This window comes from Pocillopora verrucosa, chromosome 4, assembly GCF_036669915.1.
Source record: "Pocillopora verrucosa isolate sample1 chromosome 4, ASM3666991v2, whole genome shotgun sequence".
NCBI classification, from domain to species: domain Eukaryota; kingdom Metazoa; phylum Cnidaria; class Anthozoa; order Scleractinia; family Pocilloporidae; genus Pocillopora; species Pocillopora verrucosa.
This window is the reverse complement of record NC_089315.1, coordinates 28,235,631-28,260,491: the sequence shown is the minus strand read 5'-3', so window position 1 is coordinate 28,260,491 and position 24,861 is coordinate 28,235,631. Positions and strand designations below refer to the sequence as shown.

At 39.7% G+C, this 24,861-nt stretch overlaps 3 protein-coding genes across 3 annotated transcripts in view; 1 reads left to right on the top strand and 2 right to left on the bottom strand.

The window, feature by feature from the left end:
- Positions 1-11: 11 nt before the first annotated feature.
- Positions 12-8,123, top strand: LOC131785235 (uncharacterized). The gene is made up of 6 exons (XM_059102085.2): positions 12-3,000; positions 3,579-3,879; positions 4,230-4,425; positions 5,144-5,331; positions 6,013-6,267; positions 6,761-8,123. The coding sequence occupies exons 1-6, from the start codon at positions 54-56 to the stop codon at positions 7,206-7,208; spliced, it is 4,335 nt and encodes a 1,444-aa protein (XP_058958068.2). The 5' UTR covers positions 12-53; the 3' UTR covers positions 7,209-8,123.
- A 5,094-nt stretch (positions 8,124-13,217) lies between these two features.
- LOC131785236 (transmembrane protein 163a-like) lies at positions 13,218-14,968 on the bottom strand. The gene has a single exon (XM_059102086.2). The coding sequence runs from the start codon at positions 14,881-14,883 to the stop codon at positions 13,996-13,998; it is 888 nt and encodes a 295-aa protein (XP_058958069.2). The 5' UTR covers positions 14,884-14,968; the 3' UTR covers positions 13,218-13,995.
- A 1,187-nt stretch (positions 14,969-16,155) lies between these two features.
- LOC131785234 (zinc finger CCCH-type antiviral protein 1) overlaps positions 16,156-24,861 on the bottom strand; it is an 8,896-nt gene continuing 190 nt past the window's right edge. Inside the window, exons 1-6 of the mRNA XM_059102084.2 lie at positions 21,988-24,861; positions 21,378-21,621; positions 20,732-20,948; positions 20,274-20,470; positions 19,446-19,670; positions 16,156-19,079 (exon numbers count right to left, since the gene is read on the bottom strand). The exon at positions 21,988-24,861 is cut by the window's right edge and continues 190 nt beyond it. Coding sequence (XP_058958067.2) covers positions 18,272-19,079; positions 19,446-19,670; positions 20,274-20,470; positions 20,732-20,948; positions 21,378-21,621; positions 21,988-24,861 — 4,565 coding nt within the window. The 3' untranslated portion in view covers positions 16,156-18,271. The remainder of the gene's footprint in view (positions 19,080-19,445; positions 19,671-20,273; positions 20,471-20,731; positions 20,949-21,377; positions 21,622-21,987) is intronic.

Here is a 24,861-nt window from a genome sequence, read left to right as displayed (position 1 = left end):
GACATGTGAATCAATACCGATGCTTGCCAGCTCGACCATTCTTAATTAACACAATGGCAGTATCGAGCGATGTCTCAGTTGTAAAAGTATTCAATTTCATCAGTGGAAGTGGCGGAGTTTTAGAACTATCGAATTTACTTAAAAATCCCTCGCCTTTGGCAAAGAAATCTACTGAGACTGAGCTGATTTTATGGTTTCAAACTCAGAAAGATTTGGACCCAAACAACAGATTGGTTTTGGTAAGAAATCAACGTGATGAAGCTGTCGGCGTGCGAATCGACTTGCCCAAACAAATGTGTTTAAAGTACTCCACCGAAGAGTCTTGTAAATCAGGAAGTAGATGTAAATTCTGGCACTTATGTAGGGAGTTCCTTGAGGGAACTTGTAAAGGAAACTGTGGTCGATCACATAATTTTCACGATGAAGACAACAAAGCGAAAACGGTGGAATTGGGTTTTGAAGGAAAAGCGACTGGGCCTTTGAAAACTATTGTCGCCGGAAGCTTCCTGCAGGTTTGTCTTATGTATTCAAAAAATGGTTGCCTCTCTGTAAATTGTCCGTATCTTCATATTTGTGTTAATGCGGTGCGGGCAACAGCCTGTGGATGTAGTCGGTATCACGATTTCACTAGTCCGCACAACAGAAGCTTGCTAAAACAGTATGGGTTCAGGCCTCCCCGAACGTCAGACATGGATGTCGTTCGTTGTAACATTCTGATCCCGAAGCAGCAGAAATCTTTTGAAGGAAGGGCTATCAATGATCCAAGCTTCAGCAGGCAACCCACACCAAGAGTTAATAAGCCTGATAATATTACACAGAGGCACCCCTCACATCAGGGTAAACCTGGAGCTGTTAGTCTGGCAGGTTTATGCCAAAACTTCTCTAAACCTGAACCAAAAGTACCTGCTTGGGCCAAACCAGAAATACATCCTGACACTGCACCTCCTGATGCTGATCCTCTGTTTATGAAAGTTTTTAATTTCATATGTAGTAAAGGAGGGTACTCTTCATTGCGGGACCTATTGCAACCACCCTCGCCATTGGTAGGGAAGTTTTCAAAGTCTGAGGTTGATGCAAAGATTTGGCTTCAAGTAAACACTCACCCAGAACAGGGACAGAAAATCATTTTGCTAGAGAACCAAAATGGTGATATTCTCGGTGTTCGAGTAAATTCAAGGAAAAAATTGTGTTTGCAGTATATGAAAGGTTATTGTAAATCTCTCAACACTTGTCAGTATTGGCACATCTGCAAAGGTTACCTTGAGGATACTTGTCAGGGAGGCTGTGGTCTCTCACATGACTTCCATGATGAGGGTAACATAAAGAAGATACAGAGATTGGGGATTGAGCGTTACCCAAATGGAACTTTAAAGAACATAATTTCACACAGTTTTCCCCGAATTTGTCTCCCATATGTGAATAGTAGATGCAACTACAGTAATGACTGCCGACATTTACATTTATGCCCCCTTGCTTTTGGAGGAAACTCGTGCAGTTGTAACTTGACACACGCTTTAAATGATGACCATAATTCCTCAATTCTAAAGCAATATGATTTAGATCCTCAGAGAACCAAAATAATCATAATGCAGAGCAACATCTTGTTCCCAAAGAGGCAAAAAGGCCCCACAGAAGCCAAGCTTTCCTCAGCATGTTCTTCTTTAACATCACAGCCAGCGCCTTTGATGTCCTTGCCTGTAGCCCTAAAAGATGATAACAATCTGGATTCACAAGCGAAAAGGTGTCCAGATGAGAGGCTAAAGAAGAGGAGAAGGCAACGACGAAGACAGAAGAAAAAGGCAAATCAAGCAGGTGAACCATGTGAAGAATCACTTGCAGATGATGTTGAAGAGGAAGGTTCAGATTCAACCTCAGATAATGAAGATTTGCCGGACAAACCTGATCTTTACTCAGTTTCAAAATTTTCCAATCAGCCTAGTCCAAGCACAAAGCATGTAGACACATCAGGGAATACATCTGTTCAAGGTCTGAGGAAGCAAACACAATCCAACAGTGGGATGACTTACCAGAACCAGGTTTCTGGAATGGGCACAATTGAAGTTGCTGAAGGAAACTTGATCAATTTTTCTGATGAGTTAGAAGATGGATTTCAAGATCTTGAAGATACATTTGGTTCACAGGATGACTTCTCAACTTTTGAGCCACTTTCTCAAGTTGATGATTTGCTCTTCAACCTGTCCCCAACAAACGTTGCAGGAGCACTGTCTCAGGACAGTACCTCTTTTGACCCATCTGAACAGCACAGTGCAGAAAGCCAATTGGAAAAAGAAGCTGTAAACTCTGTTTTTCAATACATTTGTAAAGAACACAATGGTGAAGTGCCTTTTGCTGTAATATCCCAATGCCACAGCCTGTTTCCTCTAGATGCTATTGATATTGCTGCATGGTTCAGGGAAAACTCAAGCAGGTTTATGATCATTGAGAACAGTGAAGGGGGAATTGAATCAGTAAGAGCATGCACCCCTAAAGCACGCATCTGTTTTCGCTACTTGATGGGCAAGAATGGCTGTAAGGATCCAAAGTGTTTCCGTTACCATGTCTGCAAGCATTATCTTGCTAATGGTGCCTGTCCATTAGGGAAGAAATGTAGATACAGCCATAGCCATAATCTGAAGAGCCCTCACAACAAAAACATCACTAAAAGGCGGAAACTTGACTGTTTCTCAGATGAGCAGCTACGTGTCCTGATTTCTGCCTCTGTTCCTGAAGTTTGTCTTGATTACAACAAGAAATCTAGATGCAGGAGAGGTCTACGTTGCTATGCAATTCATGTCTGCAAGCATTATGTAATGGGCAATTGCAAAAATGGAGCCAACTGCCCTCTTAACCATGAGGCAAGTCTCAAAGAACCCCATACCCAGTTAGTTCTAGAGAAGTACAATTTGACCACTGTTCCAGTGCAAGCTGTCTTTAGAGCCATTCTGGTGCGTGGACAGAGGAAACCATTGACCATGGAAACCAAAGAGGAACAAGAAGCTGGTAAGAAGTGTAATCAGTATTGTACCTTTGGTACTGGGCTGCACTGGAAATTGCTTGAAGTACCATTACCCAAGTTAGTTTTTATGGTTACTTACACTATCTCATGATCTGTACACATCTGACCAAGAAATTTTGTCATTTATGTTTTGAACCTGGTCATGGTCATTTCTAACTCAATTTGTAAGCATGGGGTTGTTTATGGATCTTTTTTTTATTGAGCTTGTTCACTTGCATGTATCTATTTTACAGATGTAAATCATTGTGTCAAAGAAATGAGATGATACTGTACTATGATGTTAGACAAATGTCAGAGACATCAAATCTTATGAAATAACCATACATCTAGCAAAGAAATTGATGAGATTTCATCATCTAATGCCCAAAATCATCCTTTACCATGTATTTGTTCATGGCAGGATTCTAATGACTCTGATTCCAGCGGTTTGGGAATGTTTGGTATTCTTGATTTTATTTTATATATTTAATAATTAACCCTGTTCATACACAGGCCTCTAAGAACATAAATGAAAATTCAGTTCTAAATTTATTACTGAACAATCTCTTTGTTAATTCTGTAGCTGCACAACCTCAAAAGAAACAAGTGATGAATCCAAAGACAGAGGTGCAAAACTTCCATAGCCCCCAGTACATCTGCCTGGAATTCCTATTGGGTCATTGTGGCAAGGCTCAATTATGTGAGTACTTTCATCACAACATGCCATACATGTGGCAGTATAGATACCTTGACAATGAGCAAGCAGATGGATGGAAGGCATTCACCGAAAATGAGAGTGAAGACATTGAGAGACAGTTCTGCACTGTTGATGTTACAGAGACAGAAATTGGACACATTCAAGTTGCACCTCCTCCAACTGCACTGTAAGTACAACTTGTTTCACCAATAGGAAATTACAGCTTTAATCACTTTTCTTGTCTAGTGAACCTGAAGAATATTTTTATTTGTTAAATAAAGAAAGGTAGCCAGCCCTTATCCCTGGAATACCCACCCTCTCTTCATAACTTATGACTGATTTCCCAGAATACACTCTGCAACCGATAGTGAGGAGTTTTGATGAAGGAAGGGCTGTTAAATTAACTAACTGAAGCTCCAGTTTTAAGCTTGGAAAGATCTTTATATTATAAGTTAACGCTGATCTAAATATGATTGATAATCATAATGTTTGGTTTCACTTCTGTGTGATAGTTAACTTTCCCTTTTGTTGCTGCAGTATTGATCCTGGAGAAGGTTACATCAAGATCAACTTTGATGAAATGAAAGCTGTGACAGGATTTGGATCTGTGGAGCTGAGACGTCTGTCCACTAAGTCAGTGAGCTCGCTTACAGATCATTCTCTATTGACTACATGGGTTTGGTACCTGTCAGATCAGGACAGCAGTTGGACTGAGTATGATTCTGAGCTTATGGTATGTCTGTAAGATAATTGCTGATCATTCCTACTCTTTTGGGTAAAAACAGAGGAAAAAAATTAATATCAAGAACACAGACTATCATTGGCTTCAGGTAACAGAAGAGGGGTCCTCTCTTCTCATCTGAGAGTTGCTTGACAATTCACTGCATTCTTTTAGGCCAATGAGCAAATCAAATTTTATCTTAGGTCTGAAAAGTAAAAAAAAACATTTTTGGAGAATTTGGTGAGTGATTTATGAAGCTCTGCAAGTAAGATGATATAAATATCCACATCTGGAGACAGTTTTGGTTCTGAAACTGCCCTAAAGTAACCGCAGCCTATATATTTATGTATGTATGTAATTTATGTAAGTATATTTAGATGTATATGTATATATTTATATATATGCATAATTTTATTTTTTTTTGCTTTTGTCATCCATTTTAGGGACAAATTTACTGTGAGCATAGCTTTTCTTTGATATTGTTGTTTATTTAATATTTTTGTATTTATTAACGAGCTTCGAGCATTTTCCATATTCAGGAAATGTCCCCTTCTTTTCCATGCAATGGCAGGTTTTATTATAATTTATTGATTCTTAGATACCGAAGTTTTATGTTTGTCGTTATTTCGGGAAAAAAGGGGAGTTCACTTCCTCATTTCGGCGGTGGTATCTTCTGAAGGCTTATTTTTTTCTATTTTCTTTTTTTTCGTGCCATGATGTCTCCAAACAGAAGCGAATAGAAGAGTCGTTCACCAAAGGAAGATCATTCCATAAATTTAAAAGAGGAGGAGAGGACCACAAGTTGTTTTTTCACAAAACGTCCATGTACCAGCAGAACTCGAAATCACCCATTAAAGTTACAAAAGTGAGAAGAAGGCCTTTGTTTAGGTCTAAGTCGGAAATAGAGAGGCTGCAGAGGTAAAAACTAACACTGTGAATGCTTACCTCTAAAGATATGTTAGATCCAGTCACCTTGATTTCTACAAGGTTATTTTGTGGCATGATGACCCTAACGTCCATCTCAGGGGGTCATTTAAAACGTAAAATGCGCTCGCAGCAACAACGAAGGCAACTTATGCGCAAGGCTTATTTTACAATACAGAAAGTCATGAGGTAGAAACACGTGGGAAACGCGTGTTGACGAGGAATATATTTTTGTTTTGCATGTGATTGGTCAAATTGGTGGGGTGATTGTTATTTTGACCAATCACAGTAAGCGCACTTGGGTAGGCCGAACACTTCGGGTGGTGTTCTGTTTGTTTATTTCTTTTGTTTTCTTGTATGTGTAAATGTAAATTAGTGTTTTCGTTTCTCCAGTGAGATTTTTACTTTGCTGTTTGAGTTTTTGTTGACTGGTATCTAGAGTGTATACATCGTAGTCAGACGAATATTGTATGGGTATATGTTATAAGCTAGCTTTTGTTGTATCTGCTTTGAGACTCTGTACAAACACGAGTTTATTTTATGTCATTATCATTATCACTTTTCTAAAGAAGGCCAGGAACTGAAAAAATCAAACGAACAGTATGAGCTTTAATTCGCGAGGAAAAGCACTATAAGGTTAAGCGAACTTCGTGTTTTTTTTTTTATATTCTTCAGTCCCCTTGAACTACCAATCCCATTGCAACCCGCAACACCAGGGCAGTCTACCTTAACTTCATCTCATGGTCACACTCCTCCTCACTGGGAACGTGTTCCTGAAGACCGAGAGTTCATGCGTGTTCCTCTGACTAGCAACTCAGATGAATTCAAATGTGCCGAAAGCCTGTTTCGCCAAACCATGTCCGAAAACAAGGCAACTATCATCTCCGTTGAGCGAGTTCAAAATCCGTTTTTGTGGAAGAAGTATGCAGAGTATGTATTGAACGTGTTATTTCTTCTTTTGGCAGTTAATCCTCTTCGAGGTTTTTTCTAGGTATTGCAGTCATACGCACCAGTGTAACTCTTGCTCTTGATGATCCCAACAGACTTTGAAGTCGCTGAGGTTGCATTTGACACATACATTTGCAGTGAACTAGGAAAGTAGGAAATGTCGAGCCCGCAGCCAGAGATGAATTGGGTTAAGCAGTTGACTACTTTACGCATAAAGTCATACATCTCGTGAATACTGCTGCCTGCGTCTTTTAATCAGTTCTGGCCTCTTGGCTTATTGTTTAAGAAAATTACCTTAAGGTAAACGAAACAAGAACTGAACTCTGGTTAAAATAAAAACTTCAACAACGCAATTATAACGGCAATGAGAAAAAAATTATTGCTAAAACTTGCAACTCACTTCAAATCAAAACAGAATTTAGGTTGAAATTGCATTCTCAATAATGAAGCTGAAATTTTGTGCTGTTCCTCTTAGTAAGAAAGAATGGATGGAGAAGAAGGCCTTGGTCAAAGACAATCCTATGAATGAAAAACTTCTCTTCCACGGAGTTGATCCCCAAGTTGTAGACACGATATGTGAGGAGAACATCGACTGTCGTGCTCTAGAAGAGGACCGAGCTGCCCAGTTCGGTAAAGGAGCCTATTTCACAGAGGAGGCAGCCTTGAGTAATCTCTACTGCAGGCAAGACTCCGAGTCCTTCCGGTACATTTTTTTGTGCGAGGTTCTTGTGGGGTCATATGCCAAAGGTGAGCCAACCTTACCACGACCACCGTTAAGGAGTGACTCCGAAGCCAAGAAACAGCGTTATGACTCTTGTGTGGATAACGTCACCAAGCCCGCCATTTTTGTGCTGTTTGCCTCGGATCAGTATTACCCGACTTTCTTGATAAAGTTCAAGACCAAATCTAAGGTGGTCTGTTGATCATTGAGGTACATATACTGTTTACAGACCTCATAACATACTCACGTTTAGATTATAAATTTTCATTCTAAGGCTTGAGAAGCTTTGAATGCTTAAACGAAGTGAGCGCATTTCTTTGGTCAGCGTTTAAAATGGAGTTGGATTTTAAAATGAAAGTAAAAAACGTATACATGTATCTTCCTTTCCCGTTTCGGTGAGCTCGATAGCAGCGAATATGATTTTTCGATTGAAAATAATCAATCTACATACAGAAACATTCGAAATAAGGAAGAAAGAAGCCATTTTTCATTTTATGTCATGACCATTGAAAGCAAGCGCTCTTTGGGTTTTATGACAAGAGTATGAGGTGATCTGAAAGGGTTTGTTATCTGAAATACAGTTCTTAAGCCCTTGCAGAATTCTCTTTTCATTGAAGTCTCACTATTGCTATATGAGATGCTCAGGAATCTTTTCACCCTGAAATTCTATCCTCCTGAATAACCAGTCTCATACTCATGTGGTATAAATTAGCTTTTAATTTCCTTTAGCAGTAAATTGAACGGTAATATTACCTTTGGAACGTGTTCCTTATGGGATGTCAAACCGCACCCCTAGTTAACACCACAAAAGGGACAACTATGTTTATGGGATATTTCAGTGTTTGTTGAATGAAGGTCCCATTGCATTTTTTCTTGTGTGGTAGTAATATAAAATGTAACTAAGAGAGGTATTATGTGGTCTGAGGCCACTGATAAGTTAATTTATCTCTTCGGTCGATGAAACTATTCACCATAAAACGTCCTCCGTATGTGCGTATAGCAGATACTGACGTCATTCTGACGTTAAACTCAACTATCAGGATCATCTTCGACTGACAATTTAATCGCTTTTCGTCATAGAAGCAGGTCTCAGAAAAAAAAAAAAAAAAAAAAAGAATAAACGGTTTTGTTAAAAATATCCAACACAAGAAACGCGATAATTTTATGCTGCAGTTTATTTCACGTGTACGTTGGTCGGTCGACTGAGCCACTTTTTCGGAAGGTGCGAAGTGATTTGCGAGTACTCACGTACTTCCCGACTTCACTACGGAAACTGCATACCCCTTGCTATTACGACTCACGAAGGCTCTGAAATTATGTGGCCTACCTGAAATTATGTGGCCTACTGTAACGTGCAACTGTCACAAAGTACTGAGTTGTGTTTTGATAGTTATTGTCTCTTGTTACGAAGGTACTTCAGGTACCAATGCAAGTTTCGGACTTGAGCACTTTTGTTTTGCTCCAAAGGGTTTTTTACTCTTATAAGCTGGTCTATAAAAGGCTTATTTCACAATAGTAAGTCATCTTAAAGCCATGCACGGCTTACTTGTGAAGAGGGCAAAACTTTTTCTTCCGTTTTTTGTGACCAAGTGGAAGTTTACCCATGAAACTCCGTAAAATTGTAGCCCACGATCTCATGGTTCACCCAAAATGAATCTTGCGCCTGTCAGCAATTTTTTTGAATGACGTTAGTGTTCATGATAAGGTGATTTGATCTCCCTGGTTAGATCAGCTAACTCTGCTGCATTTTGAACAGCAATTTATGGTAGTCTTGAAATACCATTTTAAATGCGCTATTTCAAGTTGACCCGTAATGCTGCGTGAGATTTTTCAAGCATTCCAATCACGCGATGTCTCTACGGCTTCCGGTGGGCAAAGCGTTAGCGCGCACCGTTGTCAAATCTTTGCGTTTTTTTGGTCACGGAAAGATGTGCGACGCTTGCTTGTTGGCGTGCGGTGTAAGGCGTTAGTTGATTTGCGCTTCTTTATCCATTGCTTAAATCACTACTTTTTTCCTTCACTTTTACTCCTAAGCGCCATTGTTATATGTATATGTACTCTTTATCGTTAACTTATCAATATATTTTTTTTTTCACATTGATTGCTAATGTTTTCGCAGTCTAGTACCTTTGATTCGGTAAGGTGAATTGCTAAATCAGTGAAGGAAACAATGTCTTGTTCAGTTCATCCTTTGGTGACCTTAATTTCCTGGCTATACCACCTAGTGTATTTTACCCTTGAGAAATCGTACTGTTTCTTGTGGAAGAGATCTTGTTCGCGTCAACGGCTGCGATGAACTGAACACGACAGTTGTATCCAGAAAAACATCATGTTATTTGGAAGTTATAGAACTTGTAAACTGTAAGTTAAAACTATGGCATTAAATGGTTGTTGAACTTAAAAAGTTTTTGATGTCTTTTTCTTCGTACTCGGTGGTCGCAGATATAAAAGAAACGATAGAAGACTGCATTTTTGTGTTAATACGTAGATTTGATGGCCATAAAAAGAGATGCAAGCGTTATTTTCCTTATTTCCAAAATTTACGCACGCTGTACCCCTACTCTGCCAGTGTTCTTTTGTTGCTAGGTAATCCATGCACAAAAGTCAGCGCTCCAGCGATGTGTAAGTTTGTTCTGATCGTACAGTTTTCTAAGCAGTTATGAAAGGGAAATAATGCTTAAAAAGCAAAACGTGTACATGTCAAAACCTATGTAATCGGTGTCCAAGTGAAATCACGTTTAAAAAAAAGCAATACAATCATTCAGCTGTTGTATCAAATGATTGTAATCATACAGATGATCATAGATATGATGATGGCTGTTATAATTTTCATCTTTCCAGGGGAAAATTTTCTTGGACAGGAACAGCTTGGAACATGCGCCTTCAAGACTTATAAGTGGTTGGTGAAAGTTGAACGGCTTGAAGAGCTAAACGCACGATCTGCACAAATGGGTATGTTAATGGCAGTCATAGTCCTCGCTTAATAACTGGACTGTGTGAATGCATCATCGTCATTACGGGTTATTGACAGCCAAAATGAGCTCCAGGTTCTTCCTTGTGTAGTTAGTTCATCAGAATGTAATTTAGTGTTAACAACTGGGTTGAAAACGTAAATTAGCCACCGTAAAGAGTAAAAAAGCTGACGTTTCGAGCGTTAGCCCTTCGTCAGAGCGATTGAACCCCTTAGTTCATCAGAATGATCGCTTTCCCCGTTAAACTTGGTTGAACACCCTGACTTGTCACGAGTAACAGAGTCTCTCCGTGACTGCAACTCAGCTGCAATGATATGGGGGATATCTGCCTGAAGGAGCGTTGGTGGTAACTCTCTCGTTTTGAACAGCTGCCCATGAAACAAAGAGTTTTGATAACAAGGAGCCTTCCGTGATAATTTTTTATGAGACAACCGAACTTGTATCACAGGGTCTTTGGCCATCTCTCTTTGAATCATTTCCCCCCTTAACAGAGGTGCACGGTTCTGATACATGGGGACTTGAAAAACCTTTCCCTGGCCAAGAGTTCCCTTGCTCTTTTTGTTCTGGAAGATTTGTGGACGGTTAGAACTTCATTGAAGGAGAAGTGGCTGCTGGTAACCTTGCCTCGTCTGTAAAAGTGAGACAAAGGATACCTGGACCCGTGACCACAGTGGCGGTTGGATTTCTTCAGCATCCAGGGTGCTGCTCTTGAAAATATTTGAGACTGGGACAGCACTGCTTGTGATAATTTGGCTTTGGGCTTAGGGACTTGCAGCAACCGTGTGGGAATCCCTTGAGTCTGAGGAAAAACTGAATTGCAAATTCGCACTTTTGAATTAGCTGTTTCGCCTTTTTTAACCGGTTCTTCATTCATCAGAATGAGCTGGTCGAGATAGCCTGAATCCAAATCGGTCACCTGATACCAGTCAAGCACTTCCCTATTGTGCTCACTCCTCATGGTCTCCTCATGGCTAAGACCGCAGTCAGATGCTTTACAGCGCCTCAGTAAGTAGGCGATGCACGTATGGATTCTGGTGCACGAGGACCCATCCTGACAAATTCCATTTTTGTACTCTGCGCAAATCTGTGGTGTCGATGTCAACACGAGCCAACGAAGCTCTTCCTCAATAAACTGATCTAGCTTAATTCTCGACAGCCATACCCGGTCTTTTTCGTTGTGAAAGTTGTTATTCCAGTGACAAGTTGCCCCATTGGAACACGAATAAGTGACGTAAGCTTTGCAAACGTGCATGTACGAGCAGCTTTCATTCGAACAAGTTACATTGCAGGTATAACCATGACAGATACATGCCCTTGAAGAGAAGGCTTAAACTTCTGAAATCATTCCCTAATCATCTTCCTTTATCGAAAAACTTCCTTTGTTCTCACGAAACCACAGCTCGATATCAGAATGCTCGGGAGGGTAGAGATCCGTCCATTTACAAATGATAGAAAAAGGGGCCGATTAGAGGTACTCTTTGCACAGACACTCGAAAACCTTTAACTCTGATGGTTCGAAGTGGGTGACAGCAATACGTGAGCTGGAAATGCTACCAAGGTATCTCACCAGGCAACTTTTGCTACTTGATGATTTTTCATCTGCGTTGGAACCAGCTTCAAAAATGTTTTCGACTTTGTTTTTATCTTCCAAGTTTGCGTCAATGGTTGGAGAATGGTCAGTGGATTTTTGTGAAGACTTTGGAAGATTATTGTGATCGCTGGGTGGAGTGTTTGGTTTATCGGTGTACTTGATTGGGTTCGGACACATCCTGGTATTGACATTTTCATCTAATGTCGAATCCATCGGAAATTCAACCTTGTCTTCAGATGGAATGTATAGAAAATTGAGGGAACTATTATTCAGCATTGAACGGGAATGTTTGGCCAGGTTGTTAACAAGTGGAACGGATGATTTTACGAAGTGATGTGACACTTTTTTAGGTTGCTTACTGCTTTTTTTTTCTTTTCGACCATTTTGTTGCATCTTTAGTGTTACTTCGTTGAGCGCCAGTCAAAGAGTCACTTGGCGAACTCTTTGCAGTCGCGTTACCTGAGCAACGTGCGCCCGCTACACTTGGAGGTGATGCCGTGACGATTGAAATTTGGGCATGACTACCGCTTCCCTTTTTAATGGGAGCAACACTTGAGTATTTGCACCCCTTGATACGCTTTTGTTCTTCTAGGACTAAAATACTGCAGCGGACAAAATCGATACTCATCCCCTTATGCGGTTTCAAATCGAACTGTCTGAGGACTAGTACATTATGAAAATCGGTCACATCATGTGACGTGGCGTATTTACAAGGCGACTCTCGAATTGCCTTGGGGCAGATGTGAAGATATGGGCACTTATTTGATTTACAATCTGTTCTTAAATACAACAAGTAAACCTGAGGAAGACTCCAGGCTACCACGCTTTTTATCGCGTCATTTGTTCTCTTTTCGAGGTTGAACTTTTCTGTTTTTCTTGCTAACCTTGTACAAAAAATTGAATGAGCATTTACAGTCTCCGTCACAATTTCCGTCAATAAAACTTTGGCAGAGCTGCCGAAACTTACACTTTTCTTGCCCTCTTGCACATGACCCTTTGATTACATACTCCTGGCACATTTTCTTCCTTAGATCAACATGCGCACCAGCAGTTTCACCATTGCGATCTTTCACAACAGCAAGACCACTTGCCTCTTCAACCATCTTATCACTCCTCCCTCTGTTCCTTTAAATGCCACTGGTGACGGATGCTCTAAAAAACTTAATCCAATTCGGCGAAACCGCCAGAATCGTAGACAAAGTTAAACACTTTGTGGACCACATTATCGTACTCCATGTCACTAGTGGCTGACCACTGAAACATGACGTTCAAATCGAAAAGTAATGATCATCATGTGGCTTTTCCTTTGTCATGAGCAGTCTTCGCCTCGGGAAATGATAATATTGCTTTTTGTCAAGAATGTTCTTGCTTGCAAAACATTCGCACGTACCCTCTTCGCAAGCTATTCCGTCTATTACGTCTATAATTCCTTAATTCTGGTTTTTTAAATGATTATCTGATTTCCCACACTGCTTTCGAAATTTTTCATTCGAAAATGTTGATCTTTTTGCTAGTTTTAAACAATGGTTTCCCTTTTGCGCTGATTGCGTTGCTGATGTAAGGTCGCGTTCGAGAATCCTCTGAATTAAAAAAACAGAATTAAAAATGTCGTCACAGTAAATTTAGCTACTTTGAATGTAAACAAGCACTCGTTGAAATTTTTTAATCCATACCAAATTTTCCATCTCTTTTAATCTTATTATTTCTGCTAACAAGTTATGGAGCGAGGCTCCAAACGTGAGGTCTCTCCCAAAGGTAAATTATGGAAAATATAAAAAAGAGGAGTGGGTGTCAAAGTGATTTGCCCGACGAATTAATTAACATGCGGCGCATAAACTGACGGCTTTTTCCTCACGACAGGAGTTTATGCGAACAGGAAAGCGTTCAATCTTCTTTTTCTCCTTTCATAATCGTGAAATTGACGACAACCGGCTAAATTCGCGTTTCTGATGACTAATTGTTATTTTGCACCGGGAAATGTTAATGATCAGTTAGTTTTCAAAAGGAAAATTTTCGCTTCAGCACCTTGCAATATATTATTAAGTTGCTAGCTGCTACCCCTAAAGGCTATCTAAGACCGGCACACGAACTCCCCATTGAAGAACAACAAGAGGACATATATGTATTAACACACTGCATGCCGGTTCTTTCTCAGGGAAAGTATGCGTCAGCACAGCGGGATACCAACTCGCCTGAATGGAGACTTTGCAAATTTAAAAAACTGATAAAAGACTACATGGTAACACAGAAAGTTATCATCTAGTGAAGCTTTCTTCGGCAAATACTTAAAAGTGCAAGGATTATTGAGGATGATATCTGTCCTGATATATAGTGATTACTCTTGATAAATTATTATGCAGATTTTAGCAGATTGATATGTTTAAGAGACAGAAATAAATTTATATGGGCATAACTTAGTTATGGCGCTAATAGCATTCCTTACATGGCATCATATCTATTGGAAGTTTCTTATAAAACAACACTTCCACCAGAATTTGCAAGCCGCAAAGTATTGTCACTAGTGCAACTAAAATTGCCATGGAATGGTCTAGATACCACAAGTCTGTATGAACAAGTAAAAAGGCGCAGTTACTAATAAGAAGGCCAAACATTAGTGCAGCCGATAACACGGAGTCTATACAGCTCCCGAGCATCGCTGAACTTAAAAGTTTCTTAGAAACGTAACACTGCATCACGGCTAGCAAAGTGTACAGAAAGCAACCAACGCTTAGAACAGCCACGATGCAAAACGTTTTGGTGGGATGATCTTTCTCGACAATTCTTTTGATTGATAATCCCGCAGTCAAAGTTCCGCTGACAATAAAAGAAGTCGCAAACACAAGACAGGATATTCTCTCTCTTTTATACCCCAAACTGCCGTTCTTTGCTGTCTTGAATCTCCACAGAACAACGAAGGAGCATAAGAAAGCATTAGCACAATCAAATGCGAGCGCGAGAGCAGAAGAGCTGTCGTACGCCCCGGCGGCTCGAAACGAAGCAATTGTTATAATAAAAGATACAACAATGCAGAATACCGTCACCCATATTGCAGCCCTTCTCCATCGCTGTTTCATATGTTCTGGCATTTTCTTTGTGTGATCTATCATTAAATCTTCGTCCATAAACGATATACAAGGTGTGCTTCCTTTCTTATCCAATTCATCAGTGATGGGAGGGAATCCTACGATCTTTCCCGAAGAATTGCCATTCGAAGTGAAATTCAAATTGATGCCTAAAAATGTTTCAGAAGATTCCTCTTCGCTTTCGGAGCTGTGATTTCCTCCATTTCGTCGCCAAGGGGAAATTTTCGACATTTATGATAAGCGTGTTCCCCAGAATTACAAAAGAAATCGTGCAATGAATAGTTCCTCAAATTGTAATTTTCACGATCGTTCCTATTTTGTGCTCTCAAGTGTTAAATAAATATTCCAATTGCAAGTTCATTTAGTATACAAGAATTTCAGGCCTGAATGGTTTCTTTTCAAAAGCAAGAAAAGAAGGTGGGTTTTCCATCAGGAAACAGAAAGGACATGCCACGATTGGTTTGAGGAGAATAGAAATGAAGTGGCCAATCTAGTTTTATTCATTTTTACATTACCTTACTAATAAAATCGCTTCTGAATTAACTCCTGAACCAGTTGCGTTACTGTTGACTGGGAAACTTAACTCGTTTACCTGAAAGTCTGGTAAATTCACTACTTTCTTTAAAGGTTAAGCACCCACTGTAGGGGAAAACATATTTATTTCACTGACCTATTCCAGTTTTATCTACTTTTGAAGCTGTTTTGGAAGACTGTCTTTCTTTGCGATTACGCGAAGCAACTGAGGAACGCAATTTCAATTGTTTCTGAAACGAAAACAGGAACAGAAATATCTCAAAACCGCACCAAGAATGTGGGTGGACTATATCTGAAGAGAGGAGATCGATGACCCCAGGGAAAAGATAGGCGAAGATGAAAACGTAAAGGAAAACTATCTTAGCAAAAAATAGAAACCGACGGAAACAGAACGGAAAGTTCGAGAATCGCAATGAATCAAGGACCGAGACATCGAAAATTATTCAAATGAATGCAAACCGGCGGAAAATCAAAGAATCCCAAGTGCCCCTTTAGAACACTTTGGACTTAACTGTACAATGAAAGTGTCATGCAATCCTCTCAGATATAATTGATAACAAACCTTTTTGTATGCGTGCGTGTGCGTGTGAACATAGCCCTCTCTCTTTTGTACATACATGTAAATTAACTCCCTAGCCTAGCTTTAACGTGGAAATTATTTTGTTTTCAAACTTGCTGTCAAGACCAGAAACGTAGATTTACATAAATTAAAGTTGGCCGCCATTTATGAATGAGGTCTAAATTGCGCACTTATGTCGCCGCAAAATGAGCAAATAAATAGGGTAATATGTTAAGTCTGGACGGAATATTACGTTTTCAGTGTTTTCAGAAGTTTGAATATCTTCCCTATAGGGCAACTCCAAACTCAACCAGGCAGCTAAGCAGTTTAAGATGCGTAATAATTTCAAAGATCGATGAATGAATGAACAAAAGAAGAAGCATTGTGTAATCCTTGAATTATTTATTTGAGCTCAATAATTTTACATCAGTCCACACTTATTTCAATTGCAAGAATAACTTAATTTAACTCCCATTTTTAGGCCCTTTAACCGTGCACATAACGAATCAAAGGTATTTCATACTACATCTCAGTAAACTGCCCACGCTCATGGCAAACAAATTTAACATAATTCTGAAAAACATTGAATTCGGCATTACACTTCACAGCTTTTGGGTTGAATACTCTTCGGACAGTATTTAAAAAATCAGAGTAATTGTGTTAAACGGACTAGCTTAACAAGCTATGGTGTCACTGGATGTGTTTTCTTACACCCGTTTGCACTATAGAAGGAAACACTCACGCAAATACGACTTTTCTATTTCGGCAAGGCGAAGGTAATTTGAAGGGTATATCAAATACAATTCTATCTGACCACGACGACGTATGTAAGTTGTTTTGAAAATATCGTGGGGCTAAGAACCGCGTTAATACGTTGTGTGGTTTCCTTGACAGAGAAAAGTAACGCTTTAGTTTTTTCATAGAGGTTACCAAACCATTCTTTGAGTTGATGTTGTTATTTTTTGTTTGTTTCATTTCACATTATTAAGATTAACATCTTTCATTACCAACGTCATTGTCATCGTCATCATTTTTATCGTCATCGTCATCATTTTTATCGTCATCGTCATCATTTTTATCGTCATCGTCATCGATATCGTCAGCGTCCTCGTCATCCTCAACGTTATCCTCATCGACCTCATCATTATCATCATCGTTATCATAGTTTTCGAGGTCATCGTCACTGTCACCGTCATCGTCATCATCATCATCATCATCATCATCATTATTTTTGCTCTTATTGTTCCTTTTTTGATCAAGAATTTTTTTGATTTGCTTTTTTTTTATCATCATTACAATCATCTACCACTGTAATTCTCATCATCGTTATCGTTATCATCATCAATGTTCTTGTTCTCATTCATGTTTCCATTTCTGAAGAATAAAGTACCTGAGCTTAACGCTGGTCTTAGCTTGTCAATGACGAAACGATCATTAACAACCGTATTTCTAACCGCTTAAACCATCACAAGTTAAGCGATAAGTCTATATGACTAGAGAGCTTTTTCGATTCAGGGAGGTCTCTTAGTGAATAATGATATATGTACTTGGATAACGTGTTTAGATCCTTGCTACCATCTAGTTCAGATCATGCGATGATTCACCGACGTAGAAGTATTGTTTGCTCATATTCCCTACACTCTACTGCTTGTGAGATATTGCTTATTTCTTGCCCCCTTGCATGAATCATTACATGATTTAAATTGACGATAACAGGGATAAAGACAGGTGCCCGACCCCGTCTATTCATTTAACTGTAAAGCATTTTTACGTAATTTCAAAGAAAAAAAAAAAAAAAGAATATAATGAGATTAAACTAATAGCCCAAACCCACCTATCTCTTCTAAAGAGTTTAACTCCTAGCTTTCTGCGCTTCTCTACTTTTGTTTTGTCTCGTTTGTTAACTTTTTGTTTTGCTTCTAAACTTGAGTTTGTTCTTGTTTTCAGAGTTTTTTCTCGTTTGCCGTTGTTTCTATTTATTTATTTTTTTTTTTTTGCACTTCAGTGTGTGTTTGAATTTTGTCTTGTTTTTTTCGTGTTTTCGAACAGGACTTTTTTCTATCGGGCGATCAAATATCCATAATGCAGGAGGTTGTTGTCTCCGCTGCATTTTACAAAGACACTATCTGCACATCAAATTTCCGATCCACGTTCACTAGTGGCATTGGTGAACGAATTTTTAAAACGGCACCTAGAAACAAATCCACATATCATACGACTGAACCGTTTACATACTTAGAGAATTGTTGAATAGCTTAGTAGGAAAGGAAGTTACATCACCACATGTGAAACTATTTGAATCATACGTCATAAAGGCAGACACCGAAAAGCATAAGTAACTTCCACTTAACAGTCCTCAAATCAATTACGTGTATGCTTCAAAACTGCGGTGAACTTTTCGAAGAAATTTACGTCTGCAGTTAGTGCTCCTAGATTCAGAAACTCCTTTACAAAAACCTACTTCAACAAATATAGCATTATCCATCATTAGTACGAAACGCAGACACACTCTCTCCTTCTTTGAAGTCACATTACCAAGCACTTGTTTTCTTTGGAAGATTTCGAGGAGCTGCTAGGAGTTGAACTGTGGTGTGACACATTAGAAGTATTCGTTGATGAAGAATAATTTCTTGATGTTCTTGTGCTTGAGATGTGCGATGAATATGTTGTATTATGAGAGCTCGCCGTACCTGAATAGTAGCTTGTACCTGTGCTGCGGTACGGTGTACTAGACGAGCTGTTAGAGGCTGAGCCATAACTACTCGATGCCACACTACTAGATGAGTAATAACCACTTGTGGGATTAAAGGAGCTGGTAGATGGGGCAGCTCGGCTATAAGAAGGTACTGCATACGCTCCTGTCTGAGGGCCAGCTCCGCGAGCTCCGGAATACCTTCTACTTTCATCAGAATACTCAATGATGTACTCTGGATAGAACTGATCGGTGTCAAACACCACAAATATGGTTGGATTGTACTCGTCGTTCACACAAGAGTCGTACAGGTCACTCGAAGGATTGGATGGTTGTTTTGGAGGCGGTCTTCGATAGCTGGAGTCGCCTTTGGTGTAAGTTCCAACAAGGACTTTGACTAAGAATATGAATTGAGACGAATTTGCGTCTTTCTTTGCATAAGCATCGCTGTAGGAGGCATTTACAGCGAAATAACTTCCTTCACCATAAACAGTGGCGTTCTTTCCGTTTAAGCGCCAGTCAAAGTTTTGTTTACAAATGGCGTCTACAGCATCGGGGCTGGTTCCGTGGAACAACTTCTTTTCGTTCAAGGGGGAAAACTTGTGACCGCCTGTCTTCATCGTCAACAAATATTCCTTTTTCCTTTCAAAAACAAACAAAAACAAGGTTTCAGGTAAAGAGCGTTTTACGTATACCCAATTACGACCATTTCCACGGAAGGATAGAGTATGTTTCAACATAAGAATGTTTCAAACAATCCACCAACACTGAGGTGAATAGCTTTTCTATTATTTACGAAAACGTTGAAATAATATAGCACAAAAAGTTGATTTTGATTTCTCCTGTCCCCTTAATAACTAAACAGGCTTTTCGGGATGAAAGCGTAGTCCCCTTGTTTTTTCCCGCTAACACAGTACATATCACGCTCTATTTTTATGTATCGAGCACTGTAAGACGGAAAAATCGAAACAAAGATTTCCTACATATATATAAATAAATAAATAATACCTTTGATACTTTTCCCACATGAAAGAGTTTTGCACACGCTGGATTCTACGGATAACGACCCTTTTTTCGATTGAACTTTTAAATAACCTCTCCACTTCTTTGTACTCAGATGATACAGTGCTTAACGTGACACGTGTGTACTGCTTAGTAGATGGCATAGAAGCCCAGTTGCTAGGCCTTTCAGTATTTGATACATTTGTAATCGGTTTTCCCTTCCTGGATGACCTTGGGCGAGAAAAATTGAAAAAAAATACTTAAGCAAGACAGACATAAAAAAAAAACACTCAAGCGCAATTAATGTACCTACCAAAATTTTAAAGTTATCTGTAACCTGACCCAAACTTCCCTAGTTTTTTGGGGAGTTCCACCACTACTATCGCACCATTTTGCACTCCGTTTTGCCAGAAAGAGCATTTTGTTAAGTCAAGCTGCGACTGTTTCGATAAAGTCTAGTGCTCCGAGATATTCCAATATCCTGGCGTTCCTGGCTTTGCCACATTCTCCAGATTGATAGCTCTAAGTTTGACCCCTCACCTAACCAGGGCAACATGGCTTACTCCCCGAAAGGTCATATCGCTTTCTTCATGCAGTAAGTATTTAAAATGTGATAAAACAGTGTGCTTCAATCCTTTGGTTTATTAATGTTTCCTTTCTCTTCAGTACATTACTTTGAGTGTGTTACGTATTAATATGCTGCAATAAACATGTTAACAACTTCAGAAATAGTTTGACCCTTCTTACAAAAAATGTGCTGTGTTGCACCCTTTCTAAATTTCTTTGCCTCAGAAGTGGCCGTTGCGGAAAGTTTTGACTGTCACTTGAAATTACCTTCGAATCTCCAGGATGTCTGCGCCTGATCTAAATTCTCCAGGTCTTCTCCTTACTTGTCGTTTAGTGCCATACCTCAAATTTTCTTGTTCCATTTTATGGAAATCCAGTACATAGTCTTGCTCGGCAATTTTAAACTTATGGCAATATGTGGGGGATAAGAATGCCTCTTCTATGGGTCGCTGAAGATCATTCCCCTGAAAATATACAAAAATTTCCAATGAATTAATCTACTGCTTTCTGATTGTGTTTACTGCTTGTTTAACTGTTTTCATTTTTTTTTTTCAAATGACTTGAACGAAATAACGTTTGCTTATTAACGCGTCCATGACTTAACAGTTTCCTAACATAACATGAAGCTTAAAAAGCATGGCTAATTACTACCTTTACTTGTTATTTCTTCTTTAAAACATGTTTGTAATAGTTACCCAGAAATGGCACCTCACATAAAATCTTACCAGGTAGTCTGAGCCATACGCGAGCCACATGCCATTTTCGTCCTTCCAGTACCAAGTCCACACAGCAGCCAAAGGATTAATGGGATTATTGATGGAGGGTTCTGTGGACAGCCGCCTAATGTCTGCGACGACTTCAAAATCTGTCTGCACAAGCATCAGCTCATTTTCAAACAGGAACTGCACGGTATACTCTTCATCCAAGAGAGGGAATCCATGACTTAAAAAAATCGATTTTTAAGTTAACTACGATCTGTGTGCCAATTCAGTATCATGAAATTTTGGGTACATTATTTATCAAGTTAAATTCCTCATTGCGGGCTTCTTTTAATAAGGAATTTGCATCAAGAATAGAACACTTTTTGGAAAGATGATCTAAACCAGATCATCAATCGTAATCTAAACTTGAGGGGCTTGTCTACAAAGGTCTTGTGAATAAATGAGGTTCAAAAAGAACCATACATATAAATCAATCATGAAAAATTATACCAACACAATTTACCAGAACAGATAGCAACGAATAAGGGAATATCGAGGTTTCAAAGAAGTGAGCTTGTAAACCCATAATTTTAGACTTGAGCTTGTATAAACAATTTATGTTTGCCTCTACAAAATACTCTGTATTCAAACACGACTCTCCTTGGCTTACCTTTTGAAAGACAGCTTGAAGCCAGTGGCTGAGCAATCATTCATCATTGCGTCACAGTAAAGTTTCTCCACCTTCTCATTACCAGTCTCACTAAAACTCTTCCAGACTCCTTTATTCTCGACTCTGTATTGCCAGTGGTAAGGCAACGAGCAGTGGTGCTCAGAACACTTGATGCCCTTTTTACACTTTCCCAGAAGGAAATCTGAACAGATATATGCATCTGGTTGATCAGTGTGAACATGACCTGACGACGATAAAAACAGCAGTGTGACTGAGGGAGAGAGACACGTTTTTCGTTATCCTTGGAAAAAAAAGAATCACTTTTCATTTACCTCTATAGGGAGAGCAAACGAAATTGAGCATATTTAGGGACTGATAGTGCCACAGAATCATCGATTAATCCTAACAAAACACCTTTGTATTGTCCAATTATGACCAAAGACATTAGTTTTAAAACCCTAGTTTATAAAATAAAATAAAAATAAAATTAAAAAAAAAGCTTCCCGAATAAAATCAAAGCAATTTTAATTTTGTACCTATACTTTATCACAAATATTGCTGGATACATGAGCACAATCTGAAACCAGTTTGCTTTCTTAGTGAAACATACCTGCTTCTCTACTTTTTGCCAAGTCGTCAAAAAGCAAAATAGCCTTCTTTGCTGCGCCTGGTTTTAAGTGGTCCATACGATAACGTTCGAGAACTGCTTTGGTGTGGTCAGTGGTCATTGCGGATTCATGCTCTAAGATACAACCATGTCTTTCTCGGGAGCACTTTTTCAAGTGGTTGCCACACATGTGAATTCTAGGACAAGCATCGCCACGATCACAAATACCATCGTTGTACTCTACGCAAATCAGTGGTGACGAAAACAGCACAAGCCGGCGAAGTTGCTCGTCTGTGAACTTGTCGAGGTTGATCTTAGACAGCAAAGCCTTATCCTTCTCGTTGCGGAATTGATGGTTCCGTGGGCATGTTGCTCCGTTGGCGCAGGAGTCAGTGATATAATCTCTGCAGACGTGCAGGAATGAGCAGTTGTCTTTTGCACAAGTTCCATAGGGGGCGTTGTAACTGAAGCAGAGTCGAACCTTTGCGGAAAAGGCACTTACTTCTGTAATTGCCCCATCTGGGTTTTCTAAGATCAAAAAGCTCCCATTTCTTCTTCGAAACCAAGACTCCACGTCTTTGAATCCGGCAGTGAACAAATCAGTGCGTTTAGAAATCACTGAAAACGAAACTGAGCAGTTGTATTCTTTGCACAAGCACTCAAAGACTTTTCGTTCGGATGCTTCACTGTTGTTCACAACGGCACCTGTAAAAGGAATTGGACTACTATTCTGATCGCTCACTTTTGTGCCGCCAGCTGCTCCCTCTGACGTCCTCGAACCACTTGGCGTTGAAACAGTGCTGGGTGTTCTGGCTACAGAAACGGATGCAAGTGAATAAGGAATGGCACCACTCGGGTTTTTCTCTTTTCGGCTGCCCACTGCACTGCTCGACGATGTCAGACTAGCTGCTGTTAAAACAGTGTCTTTTAAAAGGGATGTAGAGTCAACTGAAGATTTCCTCTCGCAGATGAGAAGGGTTCGCAAAATCGGTTGAACGTTGTCATCCCAGACTTTCAGGCCATATCTACTTAGCACAGTGTTTGCTTGAGCCGTCAACAATGCTTCTTCATGCTTGAGACTGCAAATGACTCGATCTGAACACTTCTTCTTTATCATATCCTTGCAAATATGCATTTGCCAACAACTCTCTCCGAGCACACAGTGTCCTTCATTATAGTCCAGACATACTTGGGGTATTGACAGCTGAACGAGGTTACGCAGCTGTTCTTCGCTAAACCCAGATAATTTAAGTTTAGAAATGTGCATTCTGCTTTCATCGTATTCAAAACTATGGTTTCTTTGGCATCTACCGCCAAATCTACAAAAACCAGCGATGTAATCTCGGCACACGTGTAGATAAGGGCAACCCACTTTGGAGCAATGATCCTGTTTAAAACATAACTTTGCTCGTTTACAAAGAACGTCCACTTTCAGTGTTCCGTCTTTACTTTCCCTAAGCAGAAAGCTTTCTTTCCTTGCTATAAACCACGCTGCAATATCTCCACATCCTTCAGGAAACAAGTCTTTTCTTTTCGAGATATCAAGAAAGGAGACAGTACCATTGTATTCTTTCAGAATGCAGTCAAAGACAGCCTTCTTAGAGGGTGTATTCTTTTGTGGATCCGGAACAGAGCTGCATGAACTTGATATGGATAACTTTCGCTTGCGTTCCGCGGGTTTTTCTTCAATTTGAGAGTTTCCAAGGCTTTGACTGGACTCAGAGGAACAATCATCAACACCCAGGACCCAATTCTTCACAAAATCGTTTCCGATATCATCAACGGGCAAAACAGGCGGGTCATCATCCACAACACCACCTTTGGCTGCGCCATTTGAGGTACACGGATCCGCTTCAGGTTTCTTATTTGACACGAGTTTAGGATGACGAAATTTGACTTCGTTACCAGTCTTTTCGTGACTTATTTTCGACTCTGGAATCTGATGAATCGATTCACCTTGATTAGCAGAGAGGAAACTTTTAGAATAGGGTTTGTTGTCTTCTGAAGATGAGTTCGAGTGGCCTTCTTCTTCCTCTTCGTGTATATTTAGAAACCCGGGATTTTTCTGAGATCTTGCTGAAGCATCTGCACAACTCGCCAAATTGTTGACGTTTTTCGGTATACGCTTCTGTTTTTGCCCTTTTTTTGACTTCTTCTGACCGGGTTTTGGTCCATTTTTCTTCGAACTCGCTTCCATGTCATCATAAAGAACCTCTTTGTATTTTGAGTTCACGTGAAAATCTTTTGTTCCACTCGATTTCGACTCTTGACTTGTCCCATGCTGTGAACTGTTTTCGTTTGCGTTATTTTGAGTGGCACCGTTTGTTGATTTTTTTAATGGTGTAAATGAGGCCTTTTCAACAGTAGTATCATCGCTTGTGAATTTACCTAGATCAAAACACCTCTGCACTTTCATGATTAAAATACTGCTACAAACAAAAGCAGTTTTCATCGACTGGTGTGGCACAAGGTCATACTGCTTCAGTATTTTCTTGTTGTCAAGTTCAGTCAAATTATGCGATAACGTACAATCGCATGGCAACTGTCGCACTATATTCGGGCAAATATGAAGATATGGACATTTATCCGACTTGCATTTATCTCTAAAATACAACTGACAGACCTGTGGTAGACTCCAGGCAATGATGTTCCGTAGTGTGCCATTCGGGTGCATCTCGATATTAAGGTCTTTGGTCTTCGCTACGTTGTCGTTGTCGAAAAAATCGTGCGAACGACGGCAGTTTCCTTCACACTTTCCCTCGATAAAGCTTTTACAAATGTGCCAGAATTTACACAAACCCTTCGCTTTCGTGCATGAACCCTGTGCAAGATATTGTTGACAAATTTTCTTTTTCAGCTCGATGCGAACACCTATGA

Excerpts from the sequence above, each read along its gene's own strand:
- LOC131785236 (XM_059102086.2), bottom strand. The coding sequence starts at position 14,883 with ATGTCGAAAATTTCCCCTTGGCGACGAAATGGAGGAAATCACAGCTCC.
- LOC131785235 (XM_059102085.2), top strand. The coding sequence starts at position 54 with ATGGCAGTATCGAGCGATGTCTCAGTTGTAAAAGTATTCAATTTCATC. Across the intron at positions 4,426-5,143 it reads AGTATGATTCTGAGCTTATG|AAGCGAATAGAAGAGTCGTT; the intron begins GTATGTCTGTAA and ends GTCTCCAAACAG. Across the intron at positions 5,332-6,012 it reads GAAATAGAGAGGCTGCAGAG|TCCCCTTGAACTACCAATCC; the intron begins GTAAAAACTAAC and ends TATATTCTTCAG.